At 42.0% G+C, this 25,494-nt stretch overlaps 1 protein-coding gene across 1 annotated transcript in view; it reads right to left on the bottom strand.

Annotated features, from left to right (window-relative positions):
- Positions 1–2,793: 2,793 nt before the first annotated feature.
- Positions 2,794–25,494, bottom strand: part of CCDC192 (coiled-coil domain containing 192) — a 181,680-nt gene continuing 158,979 nt past the window's right edge. The window contains exon 7 of the mRNA XM_024571287.4: positions 2,794–3,117. Within this exon, the coding sequence (XP_024427055.3) occupies positions 2,831–3,117 (287 nt within the window). The 3' untranslated portion in view covers positions 2,794–2,830. The remainder of the gene's footprint in view (positions 3,118–25,494) is intronic.

Here is a 25,494-nt window from a genome sequence, read left to right as displayed (position 1 = left end):
TGAGAAAGGAGGTCAGAGGGTTTGAGGAGGTGAAAATGAGGGCCCAGAGAGAATGGATTTCTGAAGTGGATTCTGTAGGGGCTGAAGTAGATTCCCTGGAAAAGATTCTATCAGAACCATGGCAAAGCGCTTGGAGTCACTTTCTGGGGTTGGTGTGTATTCGTGGTCAGGAAGCTGTACATTGGTTCCTTTTCCGATAATGAACTGCACCTGTACATACTTACAGACATTTCAGGTGAAACTCCGATGTTATAAACAAATACGGGAAGAATCTAGTTTTGTATGGAAACTGGGAGAACAAATGATTTAAAAAAAATTTTAAAGATATTATTTACTTACTTTTAGAGAGAGAGAGGAAGGCAGGGAGAGAAACATTGATATGTGAGAGATACATTGATTGGTGTCTCTTGCACACCCCTAACTGGGGACCTTCCCATAACCCAGGCATGGCTCATGTCTGGGAATCCAACCGGCAACTCCATCCACTGAGCCACACCAGCCAGGGCTGAATTAATGATTTTTTAAAGTGAATCTCTAGAGTCAATACTGCAAACCTATTCTGAGTCCAAAACTCAGTTACTTCCTTAAAAAAAAAAAAAAAAAAAAAAGGTCAGGTTTAGAAACTTTGTTCTGTAGATGGTTGGGATCTATAATCAAATTCTAAATTAGTTACATAGTACAGAACACTCCTCATTCTGGTTTGCAAGGAGTGGTTCTCCTTCTGGGGATAGTCTTTTTTAAAAATTAGTTTTGGGGGGTGGGGAGAGCAGTCTTTTATTCTGAGAACAACAGTGTGACAACTCTGCTTGAAGCCAGCCCTGAACCAACGTGTTTTAAAATGTGATTCCTGGAATACGTTCTTCAGGAATCCACAGGTGTTTGTTAAAATGTGTAGTCCTGGGCTGTACACCTGAGCCCAGGAATGCTCATTCTTACTGAGCACCATGCTCAGTAAGTTTGAGAACCTTTATCTACTAAGACAGTGCTATTTACCCACGTTCACCCCCAGCTTCTCCCCTCCATTTGCCACTGCCCATTACGATCACCCTTGCATTTAAGGAGACTCTTGTGTTTCTAGGAACTCCTGAATGATAAAAGTTGTGATGCTTATGTTTGCTGTGATGTTTCTGGCATTGTTAGTGTGCCTCACATCTATTATGGTAGGTAGAAGAGTTTTAAGGAGTATGTGTTGAACAGGTTGAATAAAATCAAGAAGCAGCAATCCAGTCAGACTTAGGGGAGAGCAGGAGCTGTCAGCCTGAGTCATGCTGTGTTAAGACAGTAAAAATTAGGTACCAAAGTCCTCCTTAAAGTTAGTACCTAGCTATCCCCTTTGGGTGGAAAATAGTTCATTTGAGGGGGGCTCATGGGGAAGAAATGTAATGTGATTCATTGACTCTATTTCATTGATTACAGGGTAGCTCTCCTTTGCCCATCCTCTATTTTTCCTGACATTATTTTGTGCTGTTCACCACTTCTTGGTACAATCGAAACAGAGTAGTGTTTTTTGTTTTGGTCTTAGTCTTGCCCCTAAGGGAAAAATATCAGCAGTTGTGTGTGTGCGCGTGTGTTTTCCCAAGGAGATGCTGTCCCAAGACACTTTTCCCAAGGGACTGCGTCTCTGATTCATCTATTCTTTTTGTTGTTGTTGCTTTGGTTTTATTTCATTTCTACCCTTGCTAAATGTTAATAAGATACATGCCACAAATACATGCATTCGAGAGGACAGGAAAGGCAGGCCTCCTGGCTCTTCACTCTGCAGGCACAGATTCTGCTCTTCAGTAGCCCAACTCTCCCCAGTTTGAAGCTTGCCCTCCGTGATGGCTTTCTGTTCACAACTGAGCCCTGTGCTAAAACAGGGCTGGAGCCACCCCTCCGTTGCAGTGTGACAAGCCTTTGGTGAGAGGATGGTGCTAAGCTCTTTGACTGTCTAGTTTGGTGGTTTTCCCTCTGTCACTATTACCAGGACTGTCTGAAAACATGGTCTTCTACAGCTGTGTGGATTCCACGACTACTGACGCCTAAAGGAGAAACATTCAGTGTTTGCTTCTGAATACTTTTTTTTGTTTCCTTTCAATATGAACATTGTAAGATATATTAAAACCCATGATTTTGAACTTGGTAGATATGTCTGTTTATTTCCTATTTTATTGTTCATAGTTTTGGTCTTCTTTTTCTTAAATAAGTCCCTCTAACATTTCACATGATAATGGTTTGGTGACGAGGAACTCCTTTAGTTTTGTCTGGGAAGCTCTTTATCTGCCCTTCCATGCTAAATGATAGCATGTTGGGTAGAACAACCTTGGCTATAGGTCTCCACTTCTCATGACTGAGTATTTCTTGCCAATCCCTTCTAGCCTGCAAATAAAATGGCAATAAATACATATCTATCAACAATTAAATCTAAAAACACAAACTAAGCAAACAAGAAGAACAGAGACAGAATCATGGGTATGGAGAGCATTTTGATGGTTGCCAGATGGGAGGGGGGTGGGGGAATGGGTGAAGAGGTGAGGGGACTAAGAAGTAAAAATAGGTAATAAAGACAGGAGAGTAAAGGACAGTATAGGAAATGGAGTAGCCAAGGAACCAACATGCATGTCCCATGGACGTGAACAATGGTGTGGGGATTGCCTGAGGGGGAGGGGACACTGGGTAGAGGGGGCAAAGGGGGAAAACTGTAGTAATGTAATAAAGTGTAATTAAAAAATAAAAATAAATTAGAAAAAGAATTTGAACTTGAGATTGCCAGTGAGAAGACTACTTGTGTTTTAGACTTTACCTTGAAGAAAAAATAAACTTTTATTGTTTTATTTAAAATTGGGAATCTTTACATATCCTCATCAGAGGCCATAGGAATAATGCTATCATTAAACAAAACTGGGGCTTCTTCCAAACACGCTGGAGAGTCCTTGACCTCTTCGGAAGGATGGGTGCTCCGTTCGGCTTCCAGCTGCTGAATCTTCTTTTCCTTTTCCTCTAAAGCTTCTTCCAGCTGAGCTATCTTCTCACTCTGAAGAGAAACCTGCGTGGATAACTCCATAATCAGGCCAGTGTTTTGATCACATTTTTCCACAGGCGGGAGACTGTCACAGGACTCTTCCGGTGAGTTGTCATCTAAAGCAAACAGGAAAAGGAAAGTCTGAGCAATTTTAATTGAATTTCCCAGAACTCAAAAAGAGGGAAGACGAAAAGCTTCATTTCTCACGTTCTTAAAAGACAACACAGATGTTACATCATCTGGTCAGATAGACTGAGAATAGAATCTGGACCCAGTGAAAGGGAAGATTCTGGGTGCTCGTGAAAAAGAACTTGGAGGACCCTGGAGAGGGAGGAGAATCTTTTTTTTCCAACCCTTTTTGATACACAGTTAACCATGGGAATGGGCTGTCCTTGAAAAATCCAGTCTAAAAACAAAAGCCATCCCAAGTTGCATGTTATCCCTTTCCTAAGAACCTTTCACAAGAGCCACAATCAAGTAGAAATATGCTTCAATTTGAATTTTAATTCGACTGGGAGGAAAAGGTCATTGCCTCTTCTGGGAGAAGTGCTAATGAGAAAAGACTAGTTTCTTTAAGAGTTGGCAGGGTATAATTTGAGGTGATCTAGAAAAACTCTATTAGCATGAGATCTCCCATAGAGATTCATTTCTTTTAGGTTTGAAGGCTTTTTAGCATTTCTAAATCAAAATCACAAATACTTCCTGGACACAAAAGCTATTCTTTATCAATTTCTATCAGTTAACCCCCTCAGATAAGGATAAGAGAAAGAAAGGCTCCAATAAATACATAAAAGATTAGTGGCTGCTAGTAGGAAATCCTTGAAAACAAATCTCACTAGACCATCAAAAAATTCAGTTGCTGAAGCAAACCTCATCCTATTAGACTTTAGCAGTACCATCCTCCTTTCTACTCGCATCTTGAAATTTCCACCATTGTAACCATTTTTCCCAGTTATATAGAAGGCCAATTTCAGTTACAAGAAGAAAGGGACATCATGTTCCTGAAAACCTTTCCCCTTTCTCCTCCAATTATCTCCTCCCTCCTCCCCTCTGGTTACTGTCAGTTTGTTCTTTATTTCAATGTCTCCGGTTATATTTTGCTCATTTGTTTCTTTCGTTGATTAGGTTCCACTTATAGGTGAGATCATGTGGTGGACAAAACCAAAGGGGGTAAGATCAAGGGTAGGAAGTGGGGATGGTTGGGGTGGGGGGGAAATGGAGACAACTGTACTTGACCAATAATAAAAAAAAATATTCAAAAGAAAAAGCATCAAGTATATGTTAGGAAAAATGGAAAAATAAATTATTCAAAATAAATACATTGGACACACACACACACAAAGAAGTAAGGGAATCAGAGCTTAGGTATAATTGTCGGAATAATTCAGCCAGTAGCATATGGATGAATCTGAAACACGGTCTTGACAGTGAATTGCTATTGGAGGTTCAGTATTCGCGCAGTCCCCAGTGAAAATAAACCGCACAGCTGCACGGGTAGTCCAGAATACTGGCGCCTGCTACTGTTGTGTGCCTGCTAAAGATGAGACAGCTTTGCTGCTAGAGTCCAGGCAGGCAGGTAATCACCCGTTTCTCAGCAAGTAGGACTAATTCGAAGTCATCACTTCCTGAAGGGCACAGGGGCGAAAGCCCGTGCACCGAATTACAGAGAGAGCTTTTGGCCTCACAAAAGTGATGAGGAGAGAGAGACCGTTCTCTGCTCTGTTAGCAACATACCAGCTTTCAAGAATCCATAGAGAAATTTTTGTTCTGAACATTCAGAATTCTAACAACATATTTAAAGAGATGGTGGTTTGAGTATCTTTCTTCAAAAGTGATGAAAAAAAATCTCAGATCTCAAAGGACCCTTTAGTTTGTTGCCTCTGCAATGGGCCTGTGCTTTTAGGCCCAGGCGGGGCGTCCACATGGCAGTAGGCCTTCCCCATCTGCTGATGTGCCGGGGCCTCCACTCTCCTCTCCCCTGGCCAGAGCTGCGCCGTCCAGTACAATAGCCGCTAGTCACAGGTGGCCATTCACCCACCGAATGCAGCTAGTTTGAACTGAGATGCGCTGCAGTTGAGATGTACGTGTTTGATTTGGGAGAGTTTTAAAAAATGTGAAATAACAATAAATGTTAAGAATTATGTGTTAATGATAAATGATAATGATATTTGGGATCTTTTGTGTTAAAGTACATTTTAAAGATTAATTTCACTCATTTGTTTTTACTTTTTAAAAATGTAGGTACTAAAAAAATTTAAATATTATTTGTGGCTCTCATCATCTTTCTATTGAATAGTAACCGGACCAGAGTTCCCTTTTATTTTTTCAGTTCTGTTATTTAAAAAATATTTTTCAATTACAGTTCACAGTCAATATTTTTTGTGTTAGTTTCGGTTGTACAGCACAGTGGGCCGACAATCATACACTTTACAAAGTGTCGCCCCTGATAGTCCCCGTGCCCATCCGACACCACACATAGCTTTTACAATATCACTGTGTTCCCCATGCTGTCCTTATATCCCCATAACCACTTTGTAACTTCCAGTCGGTACTTCCCAGCCCCTTCCGCTTTTTCACCCAGAGTTCCTTTCAAGGTGAGCCCTCTCTGAAACCCAGGTGGATGTGTTTCTTGGGGATGGCTCTAGTTCACGGGTACAACTGCTGTTTGGGAGGGAGGGGCACTGGCCCTCAACTGTTAGCCCAGCAGGTAGAGGCATAGAAATCTGGGCTTGGGTGAATGGGTCCTTACGGGTTGAAGTGAATTTCCATGGAGGGAGGAGAAAAAAGATGGGAGTGGCAGAGAGGGGCAAAGGGAAGATGCTAAGGAGAGGAATGGTGTGTGGGATGGGGAAACCCTGGCCTCCTCAAGGCTCAGGCACGGAGCAGGGCATCAGGGCCTTGTGTGTGCCTGCCTGTCCCCTTCTCCTTCCTCTTCACCCCTCCTCCAATGTTTTCCTTCCCCAGTTTCCCCCTTCCTTTTAGGGAAAGTTCTCTCTCCCAATTTGCATAATGAACAGAGGAGTTCAGTGCCACTCCAGAAGGCAAACTGGTCAAAAAGGGTTTTGTTTGTTAGTTTTAAAAATAATGCCATAGAGGTAGAGTAGGTAGTCTGCCTAACTCTGACGGTAAAGGGGCACCAGTGCGGCAGGGTGGCATCATATAGGCGGTACAGTCACTAGGTCTATGTCTCTGCCTCTCAGAAGAGGATAGTAGCAGAGAAAGAGAGGCAGGGGGCCTGGTCAGCTCAGGCGGCCACCACAAAACACTGTGGACTCGGTGGCTTAAACAACAGAGATTGATTTTTTCAGAGTTCTAGAGACGGAAGTCCAAGGTGGTGGTTCCAGCATGACTGAGTTCTGGTGAGAACTCCCTTCCTGGGGTGCAGACAGCCACCTTCTCATTGTGCCCTCACGTGGTAGAGAGAGAGACCACAAGCTCTGATGTTTTTTCTTATAGAGGCACTAATCCTGTGAAGAGTGCCTCATCCTCCTGACCTCATTTCTCATTTAAACCTAATTAACTCCCAAAGGCACCGTCTCCTAATACTACCACATTAGGGGTTAGGGACACAGCACGTAAATATGGAGATGGCCGCAATTCAGTCTGTAGCACAAGGAAAAGACAATTGGAAAAGGGGAAGAGAAGGCACATGAAGCTAAATGAAGGAGAGATGCTATGAGGCCTTTGATGCCTACTGTATTGTTTTATGCATTAAATGAAAACGATGAAAGGAGGTAAAGAACATACATACCAAAAAAGAAATTTCTCAGACAAGTACATTTTACTTTTAAATGACCTCTTTGCACATAAAAATTTTTTTGTTCTGTTTCTAAACACATTACAAATATCAAAAATGTTTTAAGCTCTTTAACAAAGTGGGGGACTCCAAGAGTCTCACATCCTATTTGTATTGGAAGTAGCCCAAGGACAGTTTTCCAGACTCTGCCACTGACCTTCTCATGACCCACTGTCTCCCAGTTCAGGCTCCCTAGTCTGGAAGGGATGTGTGTCCCCAGGGTCCTGACAGTGTATGTCCCCCAATCTCAAACACCTATGGTCCTGATAGTATTACTTGTCCCGGAATCTCAGACCCCTGTGGTCTTTCCTAAACTTTCCCTAGCAGCTCAGATAACTCTGCCCAGGCCCGGGCTAGCCTGAGGTGTGAGGTTTTGTCATCTCATCAGATAATCTCAGGTGTAACCCCATACCAGTAACACCAGTACAGAGGCTCAAGGAGAACCAGAGACCAGTTCTTCTTATCTGTCAGAGATAAGGGGCAAATCTGATTAACCACAGTCAGGATAGGAACTGATCAAAAAATTGCTACTGTTGTGGCTTCATGGCAAAGAGGAGACAGGAGGAGGGTGTTGCAGTTGGGCAGGTTTAGGAAGGTTTAGAAAGAGGACAGAAAATGGAGCCTTCTGCTCCCGGCTAGGCCGGACAGGGCTCAGTTTTCTGTGTCAGCCCTGAGACACAAAAGGCCTAGGAGAAACTGTGATGCTTGCCTTTGACCATTTCTAGATTCTCATTCTTCATGCTCTCAATATCTTCGTGCTCTTAGCAAGGTGCCACATGAGAGTTAGGTCCAAAATGACTAGTCACCACTATTCCTGTACTGGTTGGAGCTCTGAGTGAGTCAAAAGAACAGGAATTCAGGAAACTCTTCAGTAAATATCTAGCGGATCCTAGTAATCTCTTTGTGGTTTCTTCTGACCTCTACGGTTGGGGCCAGAGGTTCCATTACAGTTTCTAGGATTGATCCCAGGGGGAGGTTTATAGATCCACTGAACATCTAGATAAAATGGGTGTGAGTATTACAGAAAAGTTAGACACTGTATCTTTTAGCAACTGCCTGAAGAAATACTATAATACTATATGTGGAAGACATCACCATTGTAGTGTTATCAAATGCTATCACAGAACTCCAGGAGAATGGAATGAATATGAGTTTTTCCTTTTTTTGAATTATGCCCAGTCAAGCTAGTGTAGAAACTGGCAAGACAGTTCAGTGAATTATGCAGCTGGAGCACCCACAGTCCACTGAGTCCTCACGGATGTCACCTACATACTCATACTCTGTTCAGGGTCCCAACCTAGCCCTTAGCAACGTACTGGTCCTGGTTTAGGGGCATTCTGAAACCTCGAACTAATGGAACTTTCTTCTGTAGAGTTTACACTAGTTTAAGGAGCAGCTATGAGTTGGAATATGCATTTTGGGAGTGATCTGGATTTACCTGCACAGGAGTCATTTCTACAACATCCCAAACTGATGATTTTCTAAGTGAGTGACTCTCGACATTGGTGTCCCTCAAGCTCTTCCTAGGTCAGCTGCCAACTGCAATCAGTGGATAAAATTTGCACTTGACCACATGCAGCTCCGCACTGTTGCAGAGACACCTGGCAGGTGTGGACGGCTGTGATGCGCAGCTTGCGCGGAGAGCAGCCTACAACTTGCTAATCGGAGAAAGGAGCCCTCGTGGAGACGTGGGGCAAAAACCTACAACACGGGAAAACGTTGCCTGGGGATCCGGGAAGTTAGTAGGTCTGTGTAAACACTGATGCTGTGCTGAAGGGCAGCTCAGTGAATGGCTGGGAAGTTTTTTTTTTAGATTTTCTAAATATTTCTTTCTAAATAGGGTATTCCCTTTTTGGTCCCTTCACTATACCACCACTCAAAAGTGCTCGTTGAACAGAGAAAGGCTGAGAAGCACTGGTGTAATTTCTGATTCAAAAATCTCTCTAGCAATGGGAAGCACAGTTGCTCCCAGCTGAGCGTCAGGTGTCCTCCATGGTCATCATCTTCATTCATGTACTCAGTGATCAGACGCAGGGATGCATAAAAAATGAGTCCGTTGTGTTGGCTCCTACACTCACAGCTCTATAGTTATGTAGGGAAGAGGCAACCCAGAGTTAAACCCTCAAGGACATTTAGGATTTAGCTTAAATAAACACCTCTGCTGGGTACTCACTCATGAACGCTTACTTTTCTCGCTGCCTTTCAAGCTAATGGCCAAGGTTGCCAACTATTTACTCAAGAAGAAAAAATCTTACTGGTGAGGTGATTCAGTACCTCATTCTGCCAGAGCCACCCAGGATTACTGGTTGGCCTGAAAGACTATGTCAGCTTCCTCCTCTGTACACATGCCTGTCACTGTGACTCACCTACATGTTGCTTTTGAAAGCTGTGTATAGTTCTCAGTAACCACAGCAAGTCCATTTTCAACTATTGCCATACTTGGGCTTGAAGAACTGGCACATCCTTGTCAAGACATCCCTCTCACTGTTTGCATAAAAAACTGACAACAAAACTTTCCTAGTTTCCTAACCTTCCCTCGACTGTTACAGTGAATCTTTTTGAATGGTAATTCTCTGGAATAAATGATTCACTGATTTTTTGTGTTGTTGTAGCACAAATATTTTACTTCTTGAAAATCAGATTAGTTTTATCTCTCGATGATTTACCTATCCTCCCCCCTCAGTGTTTTATTTGTGTGGAGACCAGTCTCTCTAGTGCCAAATAACCGAGTTTGAAGGGTTTGCCATTTCTTTCCACTAATGCTGCGAACATTTAGAATACATCTGAAGTTGGCCAGTAATTGTGGGTTTGGAAAAACAGCCAGCATTATAAGAACAGATTTAATTGGCAAATAAGTTTGGTCACTTAAAAGAATTAAAATACAGTGCATATCTGCCAGGAATTTTCCATATGTATCACAAACCTTTCCATTTCATAATCATGACCATTCTTATAACAGGATTATGTTTTAGAGGGAAAATTTGAGGTGTAATGGCTGCCTGGAGCAAACAGATATTTTCACCTAGCAACAGCCCAACCGCTCCCATACCTAAGAGCTTGAAAATATGTTTTAATAAGTGCTTTGGAGCGAACAAGATACTTAGTTGCAACCAGGATGAAAAGGCCAGGGCCCTAATTACACCGGGAAGTAAGTGTCTCAGAGAGCAATGCGATCAGAGAGCCTATAGAACACTCCGTGCAAAAAACACTTAGGAAAAACAAGCAGCAGAGAGAATTTGTAGGAAGCGCTTGTTGCTTCCAGTTCACATGGCCTCAAGCAGACAGAACTCTCACCAGCCCCCAGACCAGCATAGCTTCACTCCAGCGGTGGTAGAATGCTCTCACCGCAAGACCTGTGGGGCTGGGCAGACGAGGGGGCGGCAGACTCCCAGCTTCCTTCCATGTCATTCTGAAGCATACGCGCATTATAATGCTCATGCTTAACATGTTTGAGATGGTTAATTTTCTGGCCCAGCACATGGAGTTGAAATATTGCAATAGCTTCAGATCTGACTGCCCTGCTTCTGTTCCTGCCCCTACAGTCTGGTTGCAACACTTCACAGGGAGGCCCTATAAAAATATAAATTGGGTCTTGACACTCTTTTGTCTAAAATCTTCTAATGAGTTTTTTTCATCTCAGGCAAGACTAAACACCCAAGTGCTTACACTGCAAGGTCCAGTGTGATCTTCCCACCTTTACCTCTCTGACGCGCCTCCTATTCCTCCTCTCCTTGTTCACTCTGCACATGTCCTCACCGCGCACAGACCAGGCGTGTTCCTACCCCAGGGCCTTGGTGCTTGCTGTTTCCTCTGCCTGGGTCACTGTACCCCCGATACGTACATGCCTAGCTCTCTCAGTTCCTTCAGGTCTTTCCTTTCCAAAGTCACCTTCATGCAGTGAGACCTTCCCTGGCCATCTGGCTTACAGTCTCAACCTGACTCCAATTGCTAAACACATCAAATCCCGGTTCCCTGTTTTGTCTTTACTGACATGCCATTTCTGGCCATGTTTCATTTGTATCCCGTGGGTAGTCTCTGACCCCACACTAGAATGAAAGCTCCACGAGAACAGAGCTTTTCGGGTGTCATTGTTGTAAGTGAATAAATGAGTTAAAGATAAGTGCATATATGATAGCAATCAGTGTAGCAACGGCTGGCCCGAAGACTTGACCTGGTGTACTGCTAGGTTGGTTCCTCGATTTCCTTAGCAGGCACACATATATGTGTTTTTCATACAAGGATTTTCATCACTGCAGTTTTTTCCAGATAATAAATGGCTGTGATTCTACAACACTGCACTTAACAACTCTGAGTTTAAGTTCTTTTGTAATAGAAAAATGGAAAAGTTAGAATAGATCTCTTCCAGAGATTCCATGAGCTATAAAAACGGCCCTCCAAGCTGGCAGCACAGAACTTCATTTACACAGAGAATCTAAGGCCTCACTGCTGAAATTCTGCCAGAGTGAATCTAGGAGGGTATCTGGGAATCTATATTTTTACAAAGCTCTCCAGGTAATTCTGATGATCAGCCAGGTTTTTGCAGTTGAATTTCTGCTGACCTACAATGAGGCATGATGAAGTAAGCTTTTGGCTAAACCCAAAAATGTAGACGAGAAATCTCCCAGGAGCCTCTTCTTGACAAGGCTGCATCCCCACAGCAGGAGAGGAGAGCGTGTCTGAGACTCTGTGCCCCTCCCTTGTCACCTGTCAGGCCTCTGCCCGCAATGTTACTCATTGACTGAATGTATCCATGGTCCTTCCGGCCCCCAGTACTCCTCCAATTAGCTTAAAGCTCAGCAGCCTCTTGTGACTTCTAATTTGGCTAAATTATCTCCAGGGTATCCAGAGAAAATGATGGATGCTTTGGCATTTGTTTCTGTTTTTGCTTCTGTTTCTATTTCCCACTGAGTGGGCCGACGCCTTTCCTCACTAGAGAGGGGTCTCTCCTTCCCCAACCAGGAGGAGTGGGTGAGGGAGAGATTATGCCTTGGGGTGGGAGCACAGTGACCCCCAGCTTCCATCATAGTTTACCAGCTACCACTGCCACACAGGGAGAAAGAGAGTCCCTTTCTGAAGATCTGAATCAAGGAGTTTCTTCTTGGAGAATTGCTCAAGTCAACTAATATGTCCAAGAAGACTGATAAGAACATTACCAGAGAAGGATGTGTGAAACCTTGGCCGGAGCTCAGGAGAGTTGTTTGTGTGGAACAGAAGTAAGGATGTTTCAAAGGAGAATATAAGCAAATGCATGAGGCTAGTATGTGGGGCAGCGGCCAGACACTGGCTGCTGGGCCAATTGCAGAGCTATTTTCCACCTTCCATCCACACCCCTGGGGCAAAGTGTTTCACAGCCGGAGGGCAGGATGGCACAGGTTAACCCACGGCTCCCTTTCTGGGCAGGGCACCTTCCCACCCACTTCAGGGCCTCAGATCTCATCAGGTGATTCTACAGGAGTTCTTGGACAAGGCTGAGAAATGACACAAACACTGTTAGCCTAACGATTTACCTGAGTTATGCCAAGACAAAATCAATCTAAGCAGAGTGTTTTGGAAGCTCTTCTACCTCTTCCTTTTAGCAGGGCCTAAAGTCCCCTTTAAGGAGAATAATGGATGAACCCAATGACTGACAGCCTGGCCGGAGGGTCCTGGTTGGAGAACAGGAAATTCAAGAGAGGGGGAGAGACCTAAGAGATTGTGAGAAAAAAAGAAAAGGAGACAATATGTATAAGGACTGTTCCTATGCTTCTCTGAAGTGGAATCAGTATGGACTCAGGTCACATGGAGGAATAAATGCAGAGAATCTTTTACATCATTCGGATGTCATGTCTAACTCCAATGTCTAACAGTGAGACTTCCCCCGGCTCTTCTTCCTGATGCCCATGGGTTACAAAATGAGAAATGCCACGTTAGTTTGTTTGCATTAATTTGCAAAAGATGTTACAGTTTCTGGTGTTGTATCGCATTGAGACATAAAATGATACTGTAGTAGTAATAGTATTGGCAGAGTTAGTATTTTTTTTAAATAATGACAATAAAAATTAGCTGTTTTGTGTGCTGAAAGATGGGATAAAAGATTCGTTATTTTTGTTGAGCAGGATTTACTTGTTCAAAGTATGCAAAGGAATGTGGTCTGAAGAAGAGTTACAGTCACTTTGACTTTGCTGACTTGACATCGCTAGTGAATGTTGCTGACGACAGGACACTTGGGCACGCCCGTTTTTGTGTGCACAGTTTTGAGTGGCGTGGGCAACTGTACCGCAGTACACACACGCTCCAGGTCTTCCTTACATCTGACCCTGTCCCTCATTTTCTTCCTTTTGATTAGCCCCAGGATGACAGTAATAGTGACAGTGAATTTTGTGAGCCCCCTACATAGGGTGCTAGGTCTAGACTCAGTCCTTCTTGGCTGGACTTAGGGAGTCTGTGCAGAAGGTGTAATAAATTGTGTCCTGGCCGGTGTGGCTCAGTTGGTTGGAGTGTTGTCCTGTGTACCAAACGGTTGTGGGTTGGATCCCCGGTCAGGGTGCGTTTGGGAGGCAACCAATCGGTATTTTTCTCTTACATTGATGTTTCTCTCTCTCTGTCTCTCAAATCAACATATTTTTAAACATTAAAAAAAGATGTAATCAGTTGCAAACAATACTATAGTGACAAAAAACTTTCTCCTTCACCAAACCTTAGGCAGGCTACTCTGAGCCTTTTCTTCAGTAATCCTCAAGAGCCCAGTTGTAGCAAGAATCTTGCTGGGTCACTTTAGAGAGAAACCCCCATCCTTGGTATCTCTTCGCTCTCAATCTCTGATCCAGTTCTCATCCTTCACCCTCCCCTCAGATGACATCTGATCACCCGGCCAGCCTGCCTTCTCCTCTCAGCGGTGGTCTCTCGACCCATCCCTCCACTCTGCTCCTCGGCTGTAAATTTTCACTTTCCCTTTTATACTCAGAGTTGAGCAGATCTCTTTCCCAATGTGATAATCTTGACAGCTCTCACAATAGTTCTGAATAAAGTCTTTTTTACCGTTTTAACAAGTGACCGATTCATGTTTTCTTTAAAAATCACAGCTGAAGGATCACACAGAATTTATTGGTGCTGTTCATTTACTTTTGCCCCAGAACATTTATAATGATGAAATCAACTCCTGCTAGTCCTGACCAAGTAGAACCTTCACATTGCCCTCAACAAATTCTCCAAGTGTTGAACACTCTGCCATTTGAGAGAGACCTTGCTGAAATCCATTACTGAGAATTTTATTTATAGAAAACATCAAGTAGTGGAAACTCTTAAGGCGCCATCCATAATTCTCAGCAAGCCTGTCAGAGCACTTGAAAAAAGGGAGGTGTGGTAGGCAGAATCACTGTGAATGACCTCTGAATATTTGCCCTTGTTGACATGCCCCTTAGAACACCCTTTCCTTGACTTCTATAATATGACACTTTTTTTTCCTCCAAACTTTGTGACTAGCTCCTTTGGTCTCATTTTGTGGGCTCCATTTCAGAGCAATTTCTGCACGGAGATCCCTACGTTCCTGGCCTTAAACTTTCTTCTTTCTCTTTATAGGTCATTTCAGCAGCACCTGTGGCCTTGGTTAAAATCTATTTGTGTGAACGATGCCCACGTTTTCCACTCCACATTAGACCTGAACTCTGGACCCTGCACCCCTCCAATAAGATATCCCATAAATATATCAGATTCAATATGTACAAGGCTGAACTCATTATCTAACCTCCAAAACGGACCTCCTTCCAGGGCTCACCAGCTGAGTAAAATGGCATTATCATGTGTACTTGCTGAAGTCAGAAATCTGAGAGTTACTTTAGATTTCTCCCTTGCTCTTCCACATGCTTCTATCCATCTTACCCCAAAGTCCTGTTGATTTGAACTCTTAACTTTAGTAGGTTTTGTACTTCTTAGGTAAGGCAATATGCTCCTGCAACATCTTCACCTCTGTGCCCTTGTAATTCTCAGTCAAAAATTATTCTTGATCCCTCTGGGGTACTATTTTGTTAAGAACTTTCTCAAACTCCATTACTTCCTCCTCAGCTCTAGTCATGTTATGAAAATGTAATCGACGGTCATAGGAATCTAACAAGCTGAAGAGGACCACTTACCAGAGGATACAAATGGGCTTTGTCAGACGATACACCCGAGCCCTTGGGCATTTAGTGTTGGAACCCACGGGGTTCAGTTCAGAAGAGACCAAGAGAAAAGGAGGTTTCAGAGAAGGAGACAGAGAAGTGGTTTAAGTGCATGAGAAGGAACTGCAGAGTCAAAGTGGGGGGCGAACATCACAGGGGAGGGCCCTTGCACACCTGAGAGAAACAGCTCGCAGAAACAGACACAGCTTGTCAATCTCACCTCCTCCACCGGTAATTGTATCTGACTTAGTTTTTGTTAACTGTTCCACTTTAATTTGGTGCAACTTGCTGTTAGTTTAAATTTTATAGTAATAAGACAGCAGTAAAAAAAAAAAAAAAAACTGACTCAGGGAGGGAGGAGCGCCAGGGATGTCTCTGCTGTGTTGGTACCTGGCAGCACACAAGTGCCAATCCCGAGGACAGCCTGTGGGACACAGGCCTTTTGATTCCCTCTCCCAGTGGAATGTCATTCCAATTTTATCAGCTTGATTATACATTTTTTGAAATTTCAAGATGTAATTTCATCTTGAAATGACACAAGATAATTCAAATATGATGGAGAAATTCCCCACGAGGGAACTCAAACAAGCTTTTCTTTATGTAGGAAATCTTCTGATATTTGGTACAAACATTAATTTTCATAGATGTTTCCCTATTAGTTACATACTTCACCACTTACATTATGTGCCTTGAGAACATTATTAAAGCTAATGGTAAAGAAGTTATTTTCCAGTTGGGCTTAAATCCAATGCACTTTAGAGAAGCAGCAAATATTATCTAGGAGACTAGTAATATGCAAAAAATATGCTTAAACTGGGAACTGCTTATCCCATTCTTAAACTGGGAACGTTCATTGTATTTGTTTCAGACATATTATACAAAAATATTACAAAAATATTTATAGTTTTTAATGATGTCAAAGAACTTCCATAACTCTGGTTTTCCTTTTTCCATAGCCCCCTCCTTCATAATTATAATCGTAAGATAAGAGGAAAAGAGAGGAATAAAGGGAAGTGAGGAAAGAAAGAAACTTTTACAGAGCTCCTGCTTCATGTCATTTTACTAAGAACTTGTTTAACAGTCACACCAAAGCAGAATGAATGTTTACCTCTTGTTTCTATTGTCATGACCAGCACTTCCAGGATACTTTTATAAGAGTGGGTCTGAAACGTGCAGGCCACTTTTCACCCTCGCTGCCACCCCTGCCTACCCAGGTAACAGGGAGCCCAGGAAGTCTTGTCCCATCAGCCTACCCTCCTGATCGGAGGTGAGAGCATACCAAGGGGGTTGTGTCCTGAGCATTTCTCAGTTGTTTATGAAACATTCCTGGATTTAAAAGAATAAAACAAGGTGTCTCATTCTTTTTTGTTTCCATCTATTATTAATTTCTGAACTAGAAAATGCTAAGGTAATAGGAATCTTAAGAATTGGCAGCAGGATTGCCATTAGGACTTGTGGGCATTTGTTCTGGCTACTTTCCAAGGTGATCCTCCCAGTGTCTTCTGGTTCTAACCACCTGGATAAACAAAGGCTTAGGGACACATTGATGTTCAGCAGGCCAAGTTCTCATTTTGCCTCTGGTTTCAGATATAGGAATTTTTAAAATGTAATCTGCATTACGTATTTTTGATCAGTTCTATTCTTTCAACCTTAAATTAAACCTTCAAGTGAGAAAATTTGCCTAAAACTGTAAAAGTATCTGTTTTTTTAAAGACTCAGATTGGGTTTAATCAATCAAAGAAGGTAATCTTTACTTGCAATTGGCTTAAAACATCAATATCGTTTGTGAATACATCAGTCAGGATGATTTCAACTCCAAATACCAGGGCATGTGACTATCAGAAGTTAGATAACAGGGAGTTTATTATTGTACATGGTGACGTCTGGGGACTACAGCCCTCGCTCATTCTGTGGCTCCAGGAAGCCAGGTGGGCTTCCGTTAGATTCTCAGGTTTTCCCTGTTTGTAAGGTGGCTGTATTCTTTACAGGGCATGGCCTAGCAATTGAAAGAAAAAGGATAATCTTGTCTTTTTTTTTTTTTTTTTAAGACTTAGAAAAGCTTCCATGATCACATCAGAATTTATCTTGTATAAGTATTTCATCCATGGTTATATTATACTCCTAAAACAGCCCTTGACAAGGAAATAGAATCGCCGTGATTGGTTAAGACTAATAACTATTAACATTCTGGGTGGGTGGGGCAGATCCCTGAAATACATTACATGACTAAATTATGAATAAACTTGGGCTTCTTGTTAAGAAGAATAGTGTCCTTTGTGTAGGTGATTAATAGTCTGCCATTGTAAACAAAACTGTTTTTATACAAAACGCCAATAATAGTGTGTCATTCACTACCATTTTTGTTGCTCAAACTTGAAAGCCCAACTCTAACTGGCTTAAGGAATAAAGAGAATGTACTGAGATAAGGCTAATTTTAGGCAAGACTTGAACCAGTAGACCCAATAACATAACCAAACCTTTTTTGGTCTCTCTGCTCTTTCTTTACAACGTCGGCTTCTTTCTAAGCCTGGTACTGTTCTGGTGGTCACATGACTGCCATTGTCTTCCCATGATTACCCTCCTTCTATCTATTGTCAGAGAGCGTCCCCACATATCTACTGCAGAAAAAACAGGGGGCTTTTCTTTCCCATGAGGTTTAATGAATATTCCTCACATTCCATTTGCTCTAGACCAGGAAATAGAATCACCGTGACTGGTTAAGACTAACACACATTAATATTCAGGGGTGGGTGAGGAGGATCATATGGATGGGCTATGCAATGGATGTTTAAGCTTATAACATTGTAATCCATTTAAAACAATGAGATTTTAACAGTGATTTTTTTTCTGACAGAAGTGAAAGGAAGTCAGGAAGAGAAGTGAATGAATGAATATATAACAAATAAAGAAAGGTCTCTTGCAATTATTATGGATTTTGTGTTATATAGCCATTATCCTAATAAGAGTTTCAATAAATTGAATAATTCTTGTCTGGATGATAACTTAAAGCAAATCGTAAAAGTAAAATTTATAGGAAACATCTAGTAAAAGCTACACAAGTATTAAAATTCTGGCAAAATAAGATTATTTTGGATGCTATTTATTGGTTTTGAAAAAGATTAAGCAGTTATTCATTGTAACATTTTAAAACTGGAGAAATTGAGTTATTTTTTGTCCAAAGAACTCACACAAAATTCAATTAATTTAGGTTCAAACTTGGCTCTGATGTTTGTTTTTTCATCTGAAGAGGCTTTTTCAATCTAAATAAAGAAGAAATATTTTTAGTAGCAGGTAGTGTGTAGTGCACAGTGGTGTTTAGTGCCAGGAATGTCAATAGCTCTAAAATGGCTACTATGTACATCACAAAGTAAAAAATATATATACATCATAAAATATACTCTTGGACAAATTAATATCGTCTAAGAGCCAGGAAATGAATGATATGATTCAGTGTGAGAAGAAAGGGCAGCTCCCAAAAGATGCAAGGGGAAGGTTCAGGGCCTGCACTTGCGTGAATGGCCACTACGATAATTTCCTAAAATTTTGGGCAAATCAGCCCCTCTGGATGTCAGCCTCTTTATTTATAAAATAAAAATATTAACTTACATAATCAATGAAAAAATGTTCTGACTCCAGAATTCTATGATTGTATTAGGAACTTTGGACTTCTGGGCATATGTTCTAAACTATTTTGTTAGTTAACATAATGTGTTGTTAGTTTACATGTTGGCACTTAAGCTTCTTATACTTGATGTTGCTCAGTAGTGGCGTCATGATAAGTCCTGGATTCTTGTTGAGTTAAACTGGAGACAATGGTGACGATTCAGTCTCCTTCAGGAAATAGTGGGAAGGAGTGAACAGTTTATCCCTCTAATGTCCCTGTGACCCCAAGTACAGACAAACAGCCAAAGGGCCAAGGGTGGGCAGAAATAACTTAGTTAATGCTTTGTTAGCTTTTTCAGCTTCTTGGACATTATGAGCCCTATTGGTGACAAACCACAAAGTTACATATTTGCATATGAACGTGAGTCTCCCCAGTGGGGAAAATAAGAATTTTGTCAAGTAAGAATTTCAATTAAAATTGGAAAAAAAAGATTCTTACAATTGGTTCAATGTCAATAACTGGTATAATAATGTTTGAAAAATCAAAAGGACAATGTAAATCCTCAAATTATCATCTGTCCAGAAGGATGGTTTAAGAGTGCAGGTGTGTGCCTGGAGAGAAAGTCGCTAACCTGACACAGGAAGTAAAAGAGGGTAAGTGGCTACTATTTGATGACAAATCCTTTACCAGGACTTACCCCACCTGCAAGTGGCACTGTCAAAGTGGCCCATCTTGTTCCTGCAGTACACAGTGGATGGAAGTAACAGGGGCACGGGGGCGGGGGAGGGGAGGGGAGGGGAGCAAGAGCTAGTAAGGCAGCAGGGTGGAGGGGAGAGTGACCGAAATGAGCAGTACTCGGGCAATTTGGGGAGTCCCCAGCACTGTCCTGTGCAGTAGCAAAGTAGAATTCTCTCACATTTCCGTGAGAAAAACTTTGTGCTTTGAGGGAGGATTTTGAACAACTGCTGACAGACGGAGAACTCTCTGCTTTGAGTACACAGGCCCTGACACAGAAGAGTGAGGCCACCCCATACAGTCTGAAACTGGGACAGTGAAGGACGAAGGAGAGCACAGAGAATCCTGCGGAACCGTGGCAATGGGGCAGAGTAGGGACAGGACCGGAAAGGAGCTGTTTTTTTATCTACACATTCTCTTTTTTAGAAAATTTTTGATCAGATTTTATTTTGTTTTCTAAAGATTTTATTTATCTACTTTTAGAGAGAGGGGAAGGGAGGGAGAAATAGAGGGAGACAAACAGCAATGTGTGAGAGATATATTGATCGGTTGCCTCTCTCACTCCCCCAAGTGGGACCTGGCCTGCACCCCAGGGAATCCAACAGGTGACTTTTCTATTCACAGGCCGGCGCTCAACCCACTGAACCAGACTAGCCAGGGCTATCCACAAGTTCTTTAATGAAAAGGTTGGACCTTAATATGAGAACTACATGGTTTGCTTAAGGTAATTTTAGAAAACTGCCTATAGTATGTTTTATAGTATGCTTTCAGGCCTTATCAGTCCTTTCATCTTTCAAGTTCTTAATAAAAAAAAAGCCCTTCAGATATTGTTAGAGATAAACATGGGAACCAGGTGGAAGCACCTGACCCTAGCAATCAAGTGTCTGGAGCGGTAGAACTGGATAAGCAGCATCATTTTCCAAGTGCTGCTTGAATAAGGCCTGATCCTATCTGGATGTGTCACACATTCCGGATGCACGGGTAAGCTCTCCACACACATACACCCATACGCATGACCGGAGCCAGGAGAGACCAGCTGAAATACGCCTCAGCACAATACAGAGTCGTTGATTTCCCCTCCATCAATACTATGCTTTTATAGAAAAACTAATCAATAGAAAAGTTTGATTTCATAAAGAATTCTAATGGGTTAGCATCAACTAAGAAAAACTAAGTAAAATAATACAGATTAGGATTTCTGAATGGCACACAGTTTTTGGGGGGACTTTTGGAGATTTGGACTCAGCCATCCTTCAAAGCGTCTATTATACACAAGCATCTAAGTTAGTCTTTGGGGGTAAAACAGTGATTATAAACCAGTCTCTATCCTCAAGGAAAAAATTTTAATGCTCAGTTCTTCTTACATTATTATAATAAGCTTATTTGTCTACAATCTGCTAATCAGCCCAGTTTCAAGATAAAGAATTGCACATGTTTTCTAATTCAAAAGCCATTCCCTGAAGGAAGCAAGCATCTTGAGACGTATCTAGTAATTTAAAATGTACACTGTATCCCTTTGTTTCCTATAGTTAAAAGGAATGTGAGTAGAACTGTTTTGTGTAGAATATAAATTTATGGTATTAATATTTGGGGCAGAGGGCAATCTGTGTGTGCCTATAAGTTATAAACACATGGGCATATAGTCACTTGCTCTATGAACTTGGCAGAGTTGCTTCAACTTTTGGTGCTTCAGTTTCTTCATCTATGAACAGGCCTCTCAGTATATCAGTACAGTACCTGACAGTATTGTGAGAGACATACATGAGCTAATTCATGTGAAGCTCTTAGAATAATGCCTGGTGGATAATAATTGCTCAAGAAATGTTAACTATGTTATTTTTATTGTCTACCTGCTGTTTCTAAGCACATTCCCCAAATCTAAGTTCCCTGTCTTCCTCTAAATCAAGTGATGTTTTTTTTTAGTAGAAGGGTCAAGTAGAAGTGTCCATTTGTACAGTATAGTTCACAGTTCCATAGCTTTATTTCCAAAAGAGCTCTGCAACATGAGTTTTTCATGGTTCATCTGGTGGCAAAATCTGACCTGACCTGATTTGAATTTATTGGCAGCAAAATCTGATGTGAACTAATGGGAAACTATTTATAGTATTTATACATCCTATTGAGTATAAATATTGATATGTTTGATTATGGAATATTATCCCAGACTCTACTGGGGTTACCTTTCAAATGTGAAAAATTCTGTATTCTGGAACATATTTGGCCCCCAAATAAGAAATTGTAGACCTATCATAGTCAGGGTAGACTGTACAGAAGAAATTTCCATCTCCGGCTCTGCAGGCAAGATTTATTAAGCAAGGATGTGAGTCTCCTCAACTGTAAACATTCTGAACCAATCAGCTCTCCAAATCCAAGAAATGTGAGACTTGTTTCCCCCATGACATTTATTATCACCAGGCCAATCTTCCCTCCTACGTGTTCCCTCTGCTATAATTTGCAAGAAGCAGTTATTTTAGTTTTGGAACACTTATCAAGTTATAAAAATTCTACCTCTCCTCCAGTTATGTCTTACCCCCCCTTCCTCCAATCTCTATCCACATTCATACAAATACACCATAAAGAACAGGTCAAAACAAACTCATAGTGTTGTGTGGAGATATGTATCTCCTCAACCCTGTTCTTTATTGCTTTTTCCATCCTCTCCCTCACCCTCCCTCAGGACAAGTCAAGGAATCAAGAAGGATGAGTCTTGCGGAGCTCGGAGCACATGTAACTCCGCTGTGCCCTCCAGCACATGTCCCTCTGATGCCTGAGCCACTGGTTGGAAGAACTGTCTCCTCTCCAGGCAGTTCATCTGGTTTTATCTCAGGAAGTTGACAGTAGATTCCAATCTAAAATACCTGTTCTTATTAAAGAGCCCTAAGATCTCCAGAGATATCTAGGAGAAAATTCGTCTAAGGCTCTTTCCTCTCTAACTCCAGGGAGTCTAAAGTTATGTGTTTAAAAATCCTCCAAATAGACTTAGTCTCCACACTAAATTTAACCACAGCAACTCCAGCTGGGTTTGAAAATCTGCTCTCACTCACGTGGCTAATAGAAAGCAGCAGGCTAGGTAGAACGAACCTGAAAATCTCTTTTCCAGTGCACTCAGGATGTTTTCTTTCCCTTTTGTGGTCAGGGAGCCTTCAAGATGTAAAACTACTTACTTACCGAGGTGGCCAAAGAGGTAAATTAAAGAGGTAAATATAGGTTTATAAGAGATATTAATCTGAACAAGTAGAACATTCCAGCCCCAGTGAGGTGAAGACCCTATTTCAAAGGAAGTATGGTAAAGTGCATTGGAATTCTCCCTGGGCCATTTACTCATTGTGTGTCGTGGAGCAAAGCACCTCATTTCTTTGGGCTTCATTTTCTCAGTCAGTACCATAGGCATCATGATAGCAGCTTTTGCAGAATTACCCCAGGTCACAGCAGAAAATTACTGGGCTGGAATTCAAATATGTATCTGTTGATTCCCCAAACACTGATCTTATCCTTACGTCATGCTGTCTCTAGAAGGTTCCCACGTAAAACAGAATATTCCCTCTGCTGCTGAACAACCACAGCCAGCTATGTACAAAGCGTGGAAGAGCTTTTGGACAGTTTAACTTTTGATGGTGGGACCTGGGTCAATCAGGGCTGCATGCAGAGCACAGCTGCAGCATTACATTTAAAAGACTTCCTTTGGCCTAAGTAATGGGGTGACAGGAAGGACAATCTGAGTTGGCTGTGGTTCTTCCACGGTTAGATGTACACCTGTGGTACCACACAGAGAGCCTTAGAAGGTTTTATGGAAGTGCTGTGGAGCTCACAGAGAGCTGAGCAGAGGAGAAACTGCAGCAGAAATTTCAGTTGCTTAAAAAAATCTCAACAGAGAGTAGAGCTCCTCTTCCCAAGGAACCCTGGGCATCTGAGACTCGAGAGCCCCAGTGAACACCTCCTTATCACCAAAAGGAATCATCCCTTACTAGAGGCCTCCCAGTATCTAGAAGCCAGTTTTCTGCTGTGATGTCTGCCAACGCAGAAGCCCTTGGCTTCCTGGAATACTTTAAGTTCCAAAGTCTCTTTTGTATAACCTTTCAACACCACACTGAATAAACTGTCAAGTAAAACTTCTTCCTTTTTCCCCTAAACCCAGGAACTTGTTCTCCTTGGCGACAACAGGAAAACAGCTTTATAACCCATTGGACGCACTATTATGCTTTAAAAGGAGGCTGCTGGAAGAACAGCCTGAAGACACTGTCTCAGGTCAGTGGCATTTCCTTACTTGATGTGGTTTCCTGACAAAATACTTTTTTGGTGACAGGTGAAGGGGGGCCGGGTAGAGGATAGTGGGGCTAGAACTGAAAATAAGTGGTAAATGGTTTAAAACAGGGAATTATAGTGTTAATTCTCTTCTTTCTCATTTATTGTACATTGTCATCCCCTCTGTGGACCCAGAAGGAAAGTTCTCTCTATACACATTCATATCTATCAATAAATGCATATAAATTGCGGAGCACACCTACTTGTGGGTCTGGGAGGAATATGAGTGTGCACTTTTCGCTCCCCATGATTGATTTGTAGGAGAGGATGTAGGACATGTCCGGAATCGTGAGGCTTCCCACGTTTACACAGCAGCAGCAGGGTTACTTCCCAGCTTCTCTTCAGGGGTCAGAACACTGGGGATTATGGTTAGTATCTGCCTGTTTACATCTCTGTCTCCTCCTCTGGCACATAAACCCCCTGGGGCTCATCTCCAGGTCTCACAAAGTCACGTGGTTCATAGCAGGTGTTCCACAAATGTCTGTTGACATCTTTGAAAGACTGTGGGACTCAACATATGCCTCATGGAATTAAAGCGATCTCTGTTTTGGGGTCTGATGATTAGACTGATGGTGAAGGAGCAATGTTGGGAGCTGTTTTGTGTTCTTATTGGATGACTTGCTATATATAGCTTGAAGGTCACATCTCATGTGAAAGTATCAGTTGGCTAATATAAGTCATTCAAAGCAAGTCTGTTTATGTCTCATAAAATTACACAATGCATGAAGCTCCAGGAAACTCACGTTCTGTCTATCTTCATTCTCTAGCTAAATTAGGCTCTAAGAGAGGAAATCGTCTTCTCTCTCACAGTCTGCCACTTCTAAACAACCTCAGAGGCCTGTTCCCCATGGGCCATGGTTCGGCAGAGCACTGCTCTTAGCCTGTGTGCAGGGTCGTGTGAAAAACTGTGATCCGGAAAGGCAATGGGCCACCGTTCCCTGCTGGCTGCCACCTTTCCTGTGGCTCCTGCATGGGAAAAGAAATCTCCATGTTTATTGCAATGGAAAAAACAATGGGAATGGACGGGGGAATTGTGCTACCTGTAACTATTTAAACTCCTGCGTATTCAGTTCTGAACAATTTCTAACTTATTGTTTTCTGAATTTCCCTATTATACATACAGCCATTCAGATGCCCAGCTGAAGTTTCCTTTTCTATTGCATCATTCCATACCACTCACTAGCTAACGAGGATGGAAACATTAGCAAATCTGAGAAAGGTAGAGCATTGGCTTCATTTGAACATGAATGCTTCGCAAGTATTTAGGAAGCCAGTATGAAGTGCCACTGCCCATCGTTGTCTAGCTTTTGCCTTTTCTATTGAAGTGAGGATGTCAAAGACTTCTTGGGACCCACTACATAGTGAGGTCCAGTTTAAAGGTAAACAGAAGATTTACAATCCATCACCTTGAAAGCCATAAATATATGTGTCATTTTGCAGATGTATAAACAAGATAGGAAGGGTCTAGCCCCCAGCCTCAGGCAGAAGATGCAGATCTGAGATCACGTTGAGGATATGGAGCCTCGGAAGGGTCAACTTTTCTTTGTAGCACGTTCTTCTTATAGGCACGGCTGCAAGTTCTGTCTCAGTCTGACATAATCTCCCACACAGGTGTTTGTCACGGCAGACAAGTGGGAGTTAAAAAACCGTGACGAATTAAAATGAGCCCATGGGAAAACACTGAAATTTGATCTTGTATTGATTCTTCTTCATAGGAGAGGTAAAGATAAAAACCATCTTAGAGATGAACTGAGATTCTGGTCATCTCTAAGAGTTTATATATATATATATAATTAGACATAATTTTATTAGACACAAACAATATATATCAAATATATATATCTATTCTATCATGTCTTGAACTTGCCTATTTATCTTGACCAGAAAAAAGTGCCATTTATCGTTAGTTTAGTAAACTTTG

This window comes from Desmodus rotundus, chromosome 1 (assembly GCF_022682495.2).
Source record: "Desmodus rotundus isolate HL8 chromosome 1, HLdesRot8A.1, whole genome shotgun sequence".
Lineage (NCBI taxonomy): Eukaryota > Metazoa > Chordata > Mammalia > Chiroptera > Phyllostomidae > Desmodus > Desmodus rotundus.
The sequence above is the reverse complement of the archived record's forward strand: the minus strand, read 5'-3'. Positions and strand labels throughout refer to the sequence as shown.